Genomic DNA, 14,689 nt, shown 5'->3' with positions numbered 1-14,689 from the left:
TCCGCCCCTGCCCAAATACGCTTGAGATGTGTGGAATTTCGGATAGATCAGAGAAGGATGTAGGATTAGAACAAGTCGCGTAAGGCGAAATTACTACATTTAGTCAAGCTGTGGAACTCACAGAATGGAACTGAACGCACTGCATTTTTTCACAATGACCGTACGCGTAGTCCGCCGCTTGTGCATAACGGAGTGAAACTGACGAGCCTGTTCAGCGCGGTAGTGGTTTCGCTGTGCTGCATAGCACGCTTTTCTGTACCTCTCTTCGTTTTAACTTTCTGAGCGTGTTTTTAATCCAAACATATCATATCTATATGTTTTTGGAATCAGGAACCGACAAGGAATAAGATGAAATTGTTTTTAAATCGATTTCGGTAATTTAATTTTGATCATAATTTTTATATTTTTAATTTTCAGAGCTTGTTTTTAATCCAAATATAACATATTTATATGTTTTTTGAATCAGGAAATGATGTAGAATAAGATGAACGTAAATTTGGATCGTTTTATATAAAAAAAATTATTACAATTTTCAGATTTTTAATGGCCAAAGTCATTAATTAATTTTTAAGCCACCAAGCTGAAATGCAATACCGAAGTCCAGCCTTCGTCGAAGATTGCTTCACAAAAATGTCAATCAATTTGATTGAAAAATGAGGGTGTGACAGTGCCGCCTTAACTTTTATAAAAAGCCGGATATGACGTCATCAAAAGTATTTATCGAAAAAAATAAAAAACGTCCGGGGATATCATCCCCAGGAACTTTCATGTCAAATGTCATAAAGATCGGTCCAGTATAATAGTTTGGTCTGAATCGCTCTACACACACACACGCACACACACACACACACACACACACACACACACACACACACACACACACACACACACACACACACACACACACACACACATACACCACGACCCTCGTCTCGATTCCCCCTCTATTTTAAAACATTTAGTCAAAACTTGACTAAATGTAAAAAGATAGAGAAAACGTGGACAGTAATATGGACTAACGATGCTGAACGTTTTAACGTGTATAGAAAGCAACATTGCTCCAAAGAAATCTTTCTTCACGGAAAGATTTTGTGAACTGGTGTACGTTATGAAATGAGAAATGAAATGAGGTATACCATGTCCGCATTATACTTGATAAACATTGGATGTTCTATTTAGAGCAGTAGCTTACTGGTTAGTAGAAATGCATCTTTTCTCGATTCCGACTCTGAAAACGGCGTTACATGGGAACTGAGATATAAGTGCAAGATTAAACACCATGAACGCTCTGTGCCAGGAGAAAACTTTCCCCCGGAGAGAATTCTCATGATGCAGTCGATGCGCTTTTCCCAACGTTTATAACTGGTGATTTAATGGGCGATGATGGTGAGGAGAAATGCAACAAATTTAAGAGATTACATACATACTAGTGCAACTCAGAGGTTATCCCGCAGATGCTAACTATTTCAGAGACCAGCTGGTTCACAGACTCAGGTGGTTAAGAGACCAGCTTAAAAGTGCAATACCTGTTTCTAGGTATTTTTTTAATAGATATTCGCTATGGCCCAGTCTCATTTTCGTGACTACAGATGAGAAAAGTAAGAAGAGCTGAACGCCTGAGAACGGGTATAGCTAGCTGTCATGTTGCTTTTTTTCAAAATATATTTGCATCGACATACATATTAGAAATGTGAACTTGCGCTTCCCCCCCCCCCCCCCCCCCCCGAATAAAAAGCATGGTTTTATGAAATTTTATGTGATAAGCAAATGTGGATGATTGTGCTTTGAATGATAATGTTAGAAATGTGTCCACACTGTCTGACGATGGGTTTAAACGGGGAAAATAACCTCATAATATTATTCAAAAGTGTAGAATTATATAAACTTCTTACAACAAAATGATCTCGTCTCGTCGACCAACTAACTGACCATCTAGCTAACTGGCTATATAGCTCATTAACTATCTAGCTAGCTCACTTACTTATTAACCGGCAGGGTTGACCTAGTGGTAAGGCGTCCGCCCCGTGATCGGGAGGTCGTGGGTTCGAACCCCGGCCGGGTCATATAAGACTTTAAACTTGGCAATCTAGTGGCTGCTCCGCCTGGTGTCTGGCAGTGCTAGGACTGGTTGGTCCGGTGTCAGAATAATGTGACTGGGTGAGACATGAAGCCTGTGCTGCGACTTCTGTCTTGTCACGTGTGGCGCACGTTATATGTCAAAGCAGCACCGCCCTGATATGGCCCTTCGTGGTCGGCTGGGCGTTAAGCAAAAAAAAAAAAAAAACTTACTTATTAACTGCCATGACACAACCATGCAAATGCATTCCGTTGCAACATATTCTAAATGGACATGTTTTCCTGACATTCATTCAGTTTCAAATCTACCAACGATTTCCAGCTGAGAATGTCGGTGCCCTATTACGGAACAATCAGGGAGTATTTAAGCATATGCATGCAAGCTTACATTGCATTTCCAACCTACATTTTTGCGACATGTTGTTTTGCACCCTGTGCCACACAAGATGTCACCAGAAACTTCTCTCCCCTTCTGGAAACGTTTATGAGAGTTGTGTCCCTTGTTAGTCTCTCTCTCTCTCTCTCTCTCTCTCTCTCTCTCTCTCTCTCTCTCTCTCTCTCTCTCTCTCTCTCTGTGTGTAGGTGCTCGCGTGCGTGCGTGCGTGCGTGCGTATGTGTGTGTTTGTGTGTGTGTGTGTGTGTGTGTGTGTGTGGAGGGGGGTTGTGTGTGCGTGTGTGTGTGTGTATGTGTGTGTGTTGCACAATACTCGTACAAGCTTATGTTTTCCACTAGTTGCTTGTGTCAAAAACCTGTCACGTTGTGTGGTCCTTAACGTTACCTCCTCCTCCTTTCCTCTTTCCATACCCCCCCCCCCCCCAACCCTTCCTCCACCCATGACCCCACGGGGCGGGTACCCTACGAAGGGAAGAAAATGTTGCTACAGTATCGGTACATTCCGTAGAGTTGAGACCTTCATACGCTTTCCATCTGTGACAATAGAACGGCGTTTAAAAGGGCAGGGCACTACACCCTACAATCCAACACTCACAAAAACTGACGACTTGACTCTCCGGACAAAGTTCCCTGTTTGCACCGTTCACTTGTCAGATACACAGTGGAACCCCTATTTTGAGACCCCCTCTCAAGGTAAAAAAAAAAAAAAAAAAAAAAAAAAAAAGGGGCAAATAAAAAAGAATAAATCCAGGTCTTGGGAAGGAGAGGGTCTTAAAATTGAGGTACATTTGCACAGTTAATGAACAAAAGAAGAATCCGTTCACTTCTGGGCGGCGATATAGCTCAGTTGGTAGCGCGCTGGATTTGTATTCAGTTGGCCGCTGTCAGCGTGAGTTCAAACCCACGTTCGGCGGAAATTTATTTCTCAGAGTCAACTTTGAGTGCAGACTCTGTTCGGTGTCCGAACACCCCCCGTGTACACTACATTGGGGTGTGCACGTTAAAGATCCCACGATTGACAAAAGGGTCTTTCCTGGCAAAATTGCTTAGGCACAGTTAATAATTGTCTACCTATACCCGTGTGACAGGGAATAATAGGCCGTGAAAGGTAAATATGCGCCGATATGGCTGCAATCTACTGGCATCATTGCAGAGCGCCTAGAACTGTACCCACGGAATATGCGCGATATAAGCCTCATATTGATTGATTGATTGACTTCTCAGACAGACAGTGAAACTCCACTTTTTGAGACCCTCGCTGAAAAATCTGTGAAAATCGAGTCTTAAAAATGAAGTATTCTTTTTTTTTCTTTTCTTTTTTTTAATTTTGCCATGCACATCATTGTGGGGCTTTTTAATCCGTAAACATGTATCCCTCAGTACATACAACCTTTCATTCATACATGAGCAGCATTTACAGCAAAAATATGACATGATTTATGATGAAGTATTCTTATGACACGGAGTCACATTTACAAAACTTGTAGACAGAAAATCGCTACCCTGAATACAAATTTCGTTAATTCCGAAAGAAAAAGAAAAGAAAAAGTAATGTCTGGAAAGTTCATTGGAAGGGGATGGGGACGAGATATGCTCTTAAATGTGGGTGTCTAAATAGGCGGGTTCCATTGTAGACGGGCCACCGTGGAAGATGCGGCACACTAGCGGTGCTGTGAGCTGTGTGGTGGTGGTGTGTGTATGAATATCATCTTCTTGTATGGCGGCCACATGTATGCATGCAGACAGGCAGAGATCGACAAAGAAGAGGAGGAAAGAGGAGAAAAACAAAAGAGGAGGGAGGAGCCAAGGAGGAGGCAGAAAGACTGAGGGGTTCGAAAGATCGAAGGAGATCGGGGAGAGAGAGAGAGAGGGGGGGGGGGTGTCTTTGGGTGTGTGGATGCGGGGAGGATGGGTGGGGGTGGTAGACGAAGATGTCAATAAACACTAGAGTTCTAGGAAGGAGGAGGGGTTTGGGGATATTTTTAACATAAAAACTTTAGAAAATATATGTTTATATATAGAATTAAAGGCACAGTAAGCCTCCCGTAAACCATCACAGAGCTCCCCGAGCGTCTACATACAGTACAAGCATACTTCCATTTGAACGCTCACCGAACGGGAACATCCTGGCTGCTTTCTGTCGAGCGTGAGAAATTTTCAAAGAATTTATTTTCGTGGACTTGGTCCAACAACAATGGCGCCTCGTTTTGGTGCTGGACGGCTGTTATGATACCGGAAATCACGCCCGGACAGTAAGCCTCCCGTAAACCATCACAGATACTGTCAGGCTTTTACACACAGTACAAACACCCTTCCATTTGAACGCTCACCAAACGGGAACATCCTAGGTGCCCTACGTAAAGAGCGAGCAATTTTTAAAGAATTAATTTTGCAGATTGTCTCGAACACTTTTTGGACCCATCCTGAACTCAGGTCAAACATGAGTTACTTCCCTTCGGGTCTCATTCTATCGATGTAAACTGGCGATAGCCGTGAATCGATGATTATCAAAATGTTTTTGGACCGTGGTGCGTTTTTGCGCTAGACCTAACTTTTAAAATCTAAATAATAAATTGACAGCTTGTTACACAAACATTCTTTAGTCATAAAAGAATTCTTTTTTCATCAAGACAAGATCAGTACAATTCGAAGTTGTGAAAGTTTGAAAAAAGAAAAGCCCGGAAGCAGGGTCACGCAAGGGTCGTAGCAGACGACGGTTTATCAGTGCATATCGCCGTTCCTCTCAACAGTCAAAAGCCATCGCTAGAGTTCTTATGAACCACAGCCGTTTGTTTCGTGCATAAAAACGTGCTATTGTAAATAAGCTCACATCGAGTCGCATTCAAATGACTAACTGACGACTACATTGTGATAAAGGGAAACTGGATCACACGGGTTCACGATGGCTCAGGGGTAAGATAAACCACGCAAAAATAAATTCTTTGAAAATTGCTCGCTCTTTACGTAGGCCACCTAGGATGTTCCCGTTTGGTGAGCGTTCAAATGGAAGGGTGTTTGTACTGTGTGTAAAAGCCTGACAGTATCTGTGATGGTTTACGGGAGGCTTACTGTGCCTTTAATATTAGCCACTAATCACAGTCATTGCGTTAAATACGACACGAAAAATATTCACGCCAGTTTGTGAAAACGACAATAAGCAGAACTGGGCATGCAAGGGTCATAACATTGCAGAGATGTCAGTGATTTTTGGACTGTACATTAATTTTGTGTATTGTCTTTTCAAGACATTCTTTTCACTTATTTTACTTTTTGAGCGTTTTTGAACCTCGATGATATTGCTATAACGTAGATGTTTTGTTGTTAAAAGTCTATTGTTCTTCTATTATGTTAGAATGTGTAAGTATTCAATCATATGATAACGAGCGTTAACTGGACAGCCATTTTGTTTCTCGTGCAAAACGCCGAATATCGACATAACATTACAGGGCCCAGTGACCACGTGTCAGCCGGTGTAGTGTACAGACTTTTCTTTCTTTTTACATTTAGTCAAGTTTTGACTAAATGTTTTAACATGGAGGGGGAATCGAGACGAGGGTCGTGGTGTATGTGTGTCTGTGTGTGTGTGTGTGTGTGTGTTTGTCTGTCTGTCTGTCTGTGTGTGTATGTAGAGCGATTCAGACTAAACTACTGGGCCGATCTTTATGAAATTTCACATGAGAGTTCCTGGGAATGATATCCCCGGATGTTTTTTTCATTTTTTTGATAAATGTCTTTGATGACGTCATATCCGGCTTTTTGTAAAAGTTGAGGCGGCACTGTCACACCCTCATTTTTCAATCAAATTGATTGACATTTTTGTAAAGCAATCTTCGACAAAAGCCGGACTTCGGTATTGCATTTCAGCTTGGTGGCTTAAAAATTAATTAATGACTTTGGTCATTAAAAATCTGAAAATTGTAAAAAAAAATATTTTTTTATAAAACGATCCAAATTTACGTTCATCTTATTCTTCATCATTTTCTGATTCCAAAAACATATAAATATGTTATATTCGGATTAAAAACAAGCTCTCAAAAATAAAAATATAAACATTATGATCAAAATTAAATTTTGGAAATCGATTTAGAAACAATTTCATCTTATTCCTTGTCGGTTTCTGAATCCAAAAACATATAGATATGAAATGTTTGGATTAAAAACACGCTCAGAAAGTTCAAACGAAGAGACGTACAGAAAAGCGTGCTATGCAGCTCAGCGAAACCACTACCGCACGAAACAGTCTCGTCAGTTTCACTGCGTTTAGCACGAGCAGCGGACTACGTTCAATTTCATTCTGTGAGTTCCACAGCTTGACTAAATGTAGTAATTTCGCCTTACGCGACTTGTTATTGTTTTTATTAGGACATTAAAATGTTATAGTATTTGACAAAATGAATAGTATACTGTGTTTTATAAACTGAACAGGAAAAGCGCGCATGATTCATACAAATACACTAAAAAGTTATGGCATTGACGGGGCTCGAACCAGCGACTTCAGAGACCGCGCCGCAGTCCTATCCACTGAGCTATGCTGACATCTGTCAATATCGAACTAAGTTGGAAACTTCTATTTTGTGAGATACAATACTCACGGCAGTCGTTGTGTGAATTAGGTCAGTTCGACCTCCGCTTACCCCGCTTGGCGTGCTATGCACGGAGTTCTACCGACCTCATTTTTTTTGGGGGGGTTGCGATTTGTCACGTAATCTATCCTCAGTTATACGCGTAAGAAGAAACCATTTTGATATGTGGTGGTAAACGTGTGTTGTTATTCACAGTTAACTTATATAAAGCTCTGAGGTCATGGGACTATTCTGTGGTTCGCGCTTTATAACCTATTTCAAGCAAAGTGTACGTGCATACATCACTGAGTCACTTGCAAGACTCGACAGGTGACGAAAATTAAAGAGAAATGACGACAAGAGCCAGGGCTCCCCATGGACGCCTCTCTTAGTGCGTCCCGCGGGACCACCACTTTCAATTTTTAGAGGGTCCATGGACCCCCACTGCAGAATTTCAGAGGGTCCTATGAGTCCAAAAGCCGAAAGGTCCCAGTGTACTTATAAAACATTAATGGTATCTACGGTACAGAAAATTTAGTGCGTCCCTGGACCCGCTCTTTTAAAGTCTACTGCGTCCCGGGACCCCCTCCATACATTTCCAGCACGTGTTTTCGGCTTCTAGTGCGTATAGGACGCAGGGACGCGCATATGGGGAGCCCTGAGAGCCATGAAAGAGAACAAAAAGACCAATGGCAATGGCATGCCCGTTGTCCACGATCCGATCTTCTCAGCTGTTCCACCCCAAGATCCACGATCCACGGGCTAAAGGCTCCACAATGATCCACAGACTATTCCATTCCTATACTACATCACTACCACATGTCGCACACCTACATCTCTCTTTTACTCGCAACACACGGCCCAAGGGGGGCCACTCTTTAGCCCCCCCAAATTGCTTGTATTAGTCGCCGGCCTTCCATCAAAACAACTATATCCATTCGCTAAATGTGGCCGATGGAAAACTGTTTACACAAATCCCTGGCCTCCCTTTGGGGCGCATTCCCGCCCCTAGTCGGACAAGTATCTCTAAATAAATGGGCCGGGCGACCCATTACTAGAAGCAGGGTTGCTGGCATTTGGCCGGTTGGGAGGAAATATGGCGCGGTAACGAGCTCCGTTATGATCCACCACCTACACCAACAACGACAACTCTTCTTCACACCTGCATCAGAGGAGTTCTTTCTCTTGGTTTGCGCGGGGCTGACAACTTCAAACGGAAAGGCTTCATGGCGGGGACCACACCAGACGCTTGCACTGCTCGGGGAAACGTGTCCCTGTAATGTTGTCCCGCGGTGCAGAAATATGAATGCTACAGTTAAAGAAACAATCCCCACGTGCGGGCCATCTTTTATCGTTTTAGGCCGGCATAAGGGCACACTGCGACTGTGTGTGTGTGTGTCTGTGTGCGTGGAAGTCACTGGCTCCGTGGTGGTGGTATATTCTGGATAGTATGTGTGTGCGAGGGAGGTGGGATCGCTAGTGGAGGACGTGTGTGTGTGTGTATGTGTGTGTGTGTCTGTCTGTGTTTGTGTGTGTGTGTCTGTCTGTGTTTGTGTCTGTGAGTGTGTGTGTGTCTGTCTGTGTTTGTGTCTGTGAGTGTGTGTGTGTGTGTATGTGTGTGTGAGTGTGTGTGTCTGTCTGTGCCACGGTTTGTGTCTGTGAGTGTGTATGTGTGTGTGTGCGTATGTGTGTGTGTATGTGTTTATGTATGTACGCGTGTGTGTGTGTGTGTGGTTTTGTGTGTGTGTGTGTGTGTGTGTACGTAGTAAGTACGTGCGTGCGTGCGAGTATATTCATGAACGTGTGCGTGTTTGTCTAGTGTGTGTCCGCTCAGTTGTGTGTACAAAACTTCGTGGAGGTAAATGCTCAGATATTGGTTGTATGATGACATTAACTTGACGCACAATGTGGCGTGCTTGCCATACGGAATGCACATGTGACGTGTCTGGAACTGACTTACTGGCAGTGAATCATTGCATGCATCTACTGCTGTTAATAGCTGCGTGCATTTCCATTGATTTGACACAGCAATTTGTTTCCTGCAGGTCTCATGCAGGATAGAAAAGCACGAATGATCTGACTCAACAGGTATGCTATTTTGAAGCAAACTGCAAGGGTGATATAAATGCATGCATTGCAATGTTCATACATGCTTTTGCAGAAGAGCAGAGAGAAAATCAAGTGTTACGCCCTCACGGCTGTGTTCCCGAATTTTACCCCGACTTTAGATGAGATACAAATGTGTATGCGTGTTTAGTTGATACTGCCAGCCATCTGCACTTATAGCAGTGTGAATTTGTACATGTCCTGTGCAGGTTGTGTACGCATTTGAACTCTCTTCTTCTCACTACTTTCGTGTTACTTGCAAAACTGATTTTCTATCGCTCAATCAGACCCTGTAGAGTACACGCCAGGCCTCAGTTTTCTACATAAGCACAAAGAAGGCTTGTCACGCTTCTGTGTACTCCACAGTCTCTGGTTCTAAGTTTCTAAGCAACCTTTTGGTATCAAAGCATGTGTGAAAACAAAAGCAATCGACTCCATGTAATGTATTTCCAAGAAAAAGAGGAGGAACACCAGAGAAAAACGTAATATTTTTTATTGTCAAAATAAAATATTGCCAACAAAATATCACAAAAAGGTAACACATTTAATCAAGCATTGCAATACACAGTAAAACTGAGACTTGGAACGATTGCAGGTTGGACGGAAGTTCATTGCAGAACTAAATTAATATTCTTCAACGGGAAAACCAAAGAATCAACGTAGAAACTGACTCCATATTTTGCTCATAATTGATGGACGGGTTGTTATAAACCTTCTCTTTATCTTTCTTGTTGTAATATATCTTGCATCAGATATTTCAGCTGACCTTGAACCCTTTTCGAATGCACCAAAGAAGGCAATATTAATTATATCGACTTGCCGGGTGTCACACCGAACCAAGCTGTGAGCGCTCCAGCCATTTTTTACACATTATTTCTTAATACGAATACTGTAGATGATAGTTTTGCCTCTGGTTGTTTGGTAAAGTTGTTGTTATGATTTCAAACAGCTTACCGTATTTCTTAATACGAGTACTGTAGATGATAGTTTTGCCTCTGGTTGTTTGGTCAAGTTGTTGTTATGATTTAAAACAGCTTACCGTATTTCTTAATACGAATACTGTAGATGATAGTTTTGCCTCTGGTTGTTTGGTCAAGTTGTTGTTATAATTTAAAACAGCTTACCGTATTTCTTAATACGAATACCGTAGATGATAGTTTTGCCTCTGGTTGTTTGGTCAAGTTGTTGTTATGATTTAAAACAGCTTACCGTATTTCTTAATACGAGTACTGACTGTATATATGATAGTTTTGCCTCTGGTTGTTTGGTCAAGTTGTTGTTATAATTTGAAACAGATTTCTGTATTTCTTAACTGAACGCATACTGTAGACTATAGCTTTTCCTCTGGTTGTTTCTCAAGTTATTATGGCAATTTGAAACAGTCTACTAAGCAAATCTGTAGATGATAGTCAATCTTCCCTTGGTTGTTTGGTCAAGTTGTTGTTATCATTTGAAACAACTTACTAAACGATCCTGTAGGTGATAGTTCTGCCTTTGGCTGTTTGGTCAAAGTTGTTGTTATGGCTTGAAACAGCTCACTAAACGATCATGTAGATAATAGTTCTGCCTTTGGCTGTTTGGTCCAAGTTGTTGTTATGGCTTGAAACAGCTTGCTAAGCAATTCTGTAGATGATAGTTCTGCCTTTGGCTGTTTGGTCAGGTTGTTGTTATGGCTTGAAACATATTTTGCTAAGCAATTCCGGAGATGATAGTTCTGCCTTTGGCTGTTTGGTCAAAGTTGTTGTTATGGCTTTAAACAGCTTGCTAAGCAATTCTGTAGATGATAGTTCCGCCTTTGGCTGTTTGGTCAAAGTTGTTCAGTGTTATGGCTTGAAACAGTTTTCTAAGCAATTCTGTAGATTATAGTTCTGCCTTTGGCTGTTTGGTCAAGTTGTTGTTATGGCTTGAAACAGCTTGCGAAGCAATTCTATAGATGATAGTTCTGCCTTTGGCAGTTTGGTCAAGTTGTTGTTATGGCTTGAAACAGTTTTCTAAGCAATTCTGTAGATGATAGTTCTGCCTTTGGCTGTTTGGTCAGGTTGTTGTTATGGCTTGAAACACAGTTTTCTAAGCAATTCTGTAGATGATAGTTCTGCCTTTGGTGGTCTCTGACAGCTCCTGGTTTTCGCTAACGAAGAGAAAGATGAAGGCCTCACCCACACCAAATGGGCATTTGTAGTCCTCGTCGTCATTCGGTCTGACTAGCTTCATGTACCTGTACAAAACGAAGGGTCGACAAACAAGTAAAAACAAGTAGCCTGAAGCGAAATCAAAACGTTTAGTCAACCCGTGTAGTAAATCTTGGTTAGCCGAAGTCAGAGACGGGTAGCGCTAGTATCCGCGAAGCATGCGAACGTAGTACCTATAGCCGGTTTAAAAAAAAGTTATGAACACGTTTTCAGAGTAAACGTGACATAGCAATATAGTTTTGAAATCAGAAAATGATCAGAAATACAATGCAATTTTTGAATCTGTTATCATAACTTCAATTTTCATTGCACTTTTGAGAATTTGAATAAACAAACTAATTAATTAATTCATGTTTAAGCTTCCAAGCTAAAATGGAAAGATTGCTTGCTGAGCCACATATTTTTCAAAGACATTTGTCGAAAAAATGAAGAAAAAACCGTAGGGGATATTTGGAAGAATTCACATGTAAAGTGTCATGAAGACCTGTCCAGACACACACACACGCGCACACACACACACACACACAAACGCACACACACACAGGCACACACACACACACACACACACACACACACACACACACACACACACACACACACACACAGTGATGGGATTAAAGCCGAACTCGAGTAAAGGGGAACAAGTCAGTCTTTCCTTTGGCTGTCCAACGAGCCCCTGATATTTGATTTATGCCCCTTCCACTAATACCGAGCTTATGGCTGCAAGAAACGATCTCACAGCGGCCTGCCTCACAATTCTTCATGCCTGCTGCTTGTAATTTAGTTGGGATGACTAGTAGAAGAACTAGAACATGAAAAGCCAGAACAAGATGAGAAAAAATAATATTTAAAAAGATAACAAGAACGAGAGCTACTCTTTCTGCATCTGAGTCAGTGGCAACCAAAAGCTACAGATTTAATTGAATAATACCGCCATGTCAGACGCACAACACAAAACAGTGTTTTCTTTCAAAACAAACACAAAACAGCGTGTTTCCCGTGTGACATCCCCCAAAACGCGTTTCAGAAAACACTGTTTCGTGTTTTCGCATCGTGTTTTGGGTTTTAGAGCATGCTCTAAAATCTGAAAACACGCTTTAGTAGTCAGCCAATGAGCGCGGACGATCAACTCACGTGACTCGGTTTCCGGCACCACGGAGATAGAAAAAAATGGCCGACTCAGATGTGGTACCGACTGATTCAGGGTAGTATCGGACCCATGAATCCTAACTAGAGTCTATGGAGCATGTCAGTCACGACTGATTGAAGAGAGGCAATAATATCAGTGGGCGCTGCCAGCCGTGTTGTTTACAAACCCAAACACAGCGCGATAGCTGGACGGGTCAAGCTGACACTGACCGATATTTCTGTGAAAACACGCACCGCGCTTCATCTGTGTGTTTCGCGTGTGACATCCCCTCTTTAAAAACATGCGTTTCCCCGACGTTTTGAGATGGTGTTTTTGTCGAAAACATGGTTTTGTGTTGTGCGTCTGTCTCCGCCTTAAACGATCATCTACACCGCCCCCCCCCCCCCCCCCCACCTCCCACCCCACCCCCCCTTAAACGGAATAATGACATCCTTTCACTTCAACACTTTCCAAAAATCAACAGCGCGGCAGAATATGAATGTTTTGCTGATTTACTTTCGCATGTCAAACAAATAAATAATAAAAGTTGATTACAGAGAAAAATATGAAAGGTATGTGGAAGGGAAGACACTTAAAAGAGTAGTATATACAGAGATAACACCTCTTGTTATAAACCCTATTAGTGTAGTCGGTGCTAGTTCACTTTTGACGTGCACTTCGTTGCTGAGAATAGGTGCTTAGTGTTTCTCAGTATTACGCACCAAACTCTGACATGGATTAAATGATCTTTGTCGTGCGTACTTGGTCTTGTACGTGTGTGTACAAACAAAGGGGCATAAAGCATTAGCATGTCTGCACATAAGTTGACCTGGAAAATCGAAAAAAGCCTCCACCCTTAACCTACCGGGCGCGTCCGGAATTCGAACCCCAAACCTTCCACAGGGAAGGCTGGCGTCCTAAACGACGCGCCTGTCTGAATCGGATGTAATAAAGGTATTACAGGCAATATCTACTCTGCAAGAGTATGTGCTGATTTAGTTGATAAGCAAATGTTTTTCGAAATGGTATTAAGCGAAAAAGATATATTATTTGGTTACTTTAATGAACATTTGAAAAGTGATCAAATTAATCTTATAAATTATTGTATTTCGAATACGAAAATAACCATTGGGAAATTTAAATTTGGAAAGAAGATAGATTTAGGTATATTGTTGGAATTGGTGTTAAATATTAGAAGTAAGTTTTTGTGTTGTAGCCTAGCATGTAAATGTAAATGTTTTAAAGACAAAAGCAACAAAAAGACCAATGAAGAAGGATGCCCCCGCCTTAAAAAATAAAAAAAACGAAAAAAACATTGTTTTAAAAATTGAAAGAAATCAGACAAAAAAGATGGGTGGAAGAAACCTGCTGGCAACTGAGGTAAAACAATAAATACAAATAAACCCACTCTGCTATTGTAGCAGCGGACAGTGTTCTGGCAAAGGCCTTCATACCATAGTCTATATATACCATACTCACACATCCTCCTCAAGTATTTTCTTGGACAGCACGAGGTTGAAGAGGTCTGGCATGATCTCGTTGAAGCGGTCTTCAACGATGCCAATATCTCCCATTTCCACTAGGTTGATCACAAAAGGCTTACCATACCTACAGAAATGGTTCAGAGATTTTAGTTGCAACAAATCCATTTTGGGGAAGTTGTCTGGCGAATGTTAACTGAAGAAGTCCCAGGCACATTCGCTGTTCTATAATTTAGACACAACTGCAATGATTAAAGGGATATAAACTGTGCCCACAAAATATTGCGACAACTTTTGTACCCAAACTAAAGCATTCATTTCCGTGTCATTTCATTCAAACTTTCTATCGCATTTAATGCACTCTTCTTCTTCTTCTTCTGCGTTCCTGAGCTGAAACTCCCACGTACACTCGTGTTTTTGCACGATCGGATTTTTACGTGTATGACCGTTTTTACCCCGCCATTTAGGCAGCCATACGCCGCTTTCGGAGGAAGCATGCTGGGTATTTTTGTGTTTCTGTAACCCACCGAATTTTGACATGGATTACAGGATCTTTTCCGTGCGCACTTGGTCTTGTGCTTGCGTGTACACACGAAGGGGAATAAGGCACTAGCAGGTCTGCACATAAGTTGACCTGAGAGATCGGAAAAATGTCCACCTTAACCCACCAGGCGCGACCAGGATTCGAACCCCCGACCTTCCGCTTTCAGGGAGGCCGGCGTCTTACCACCAAGCCAATGCACTCAATTTAG

At 41.9% G+C, this 14,689-nt stretch overlaps 1 protein-coding gene across 1 annotated transcript in view; it reads right to left on the bottom strand.

Annotated features, from left to right (window-relative positions):
* Positions 1-9,615: 9,615 nt before the first annotated feature.
* The window catches only part of LOC138966711 (IQ motif and ankyrin repeat domain-containing protein 1-like), an 11,160-nt gene continuing 6,086 nt past the window's right edge, over positions 9,616-14,689 (bottom strand). Inside the window, exons 4-5 of the mRNA XM_070339026.1 lie at positions 13,936-14,064; positions 9,616-11,353 (exon numbers count right to left, since the gene is read on the bottom strand). Coding sequence (XP_070195127.1) covers positions 11,206-11,353; positions 13,936-14,064 — 277 coding nt within the window. The 3' untranslated portion in view covers positions 9,616-11,205. The remainder of the gene's footprint in view (positions 11,354-13,935; positions 14,065-14,689) is intronic.

Source organism: Littorina saxatilis, linkage group LG5, assembly GCF_037325665.1.
Source record: "Littorina saxatilis isolate snail1 linkage group LG5, US_GU_Lsax_2.0, whole genome shotgun sequence".
Taxonomy (NCBI): Eukaryota; Metazoa; Mollusca; class Gastropoda; order Littorinimorpha; family Littorinidae; genus Littorina; species Littorina saxatilis.
Note: the sequence above shows the minus strand (reverse complement) of the source record. Positions and strands in the feature narration are given on the sequence as shown.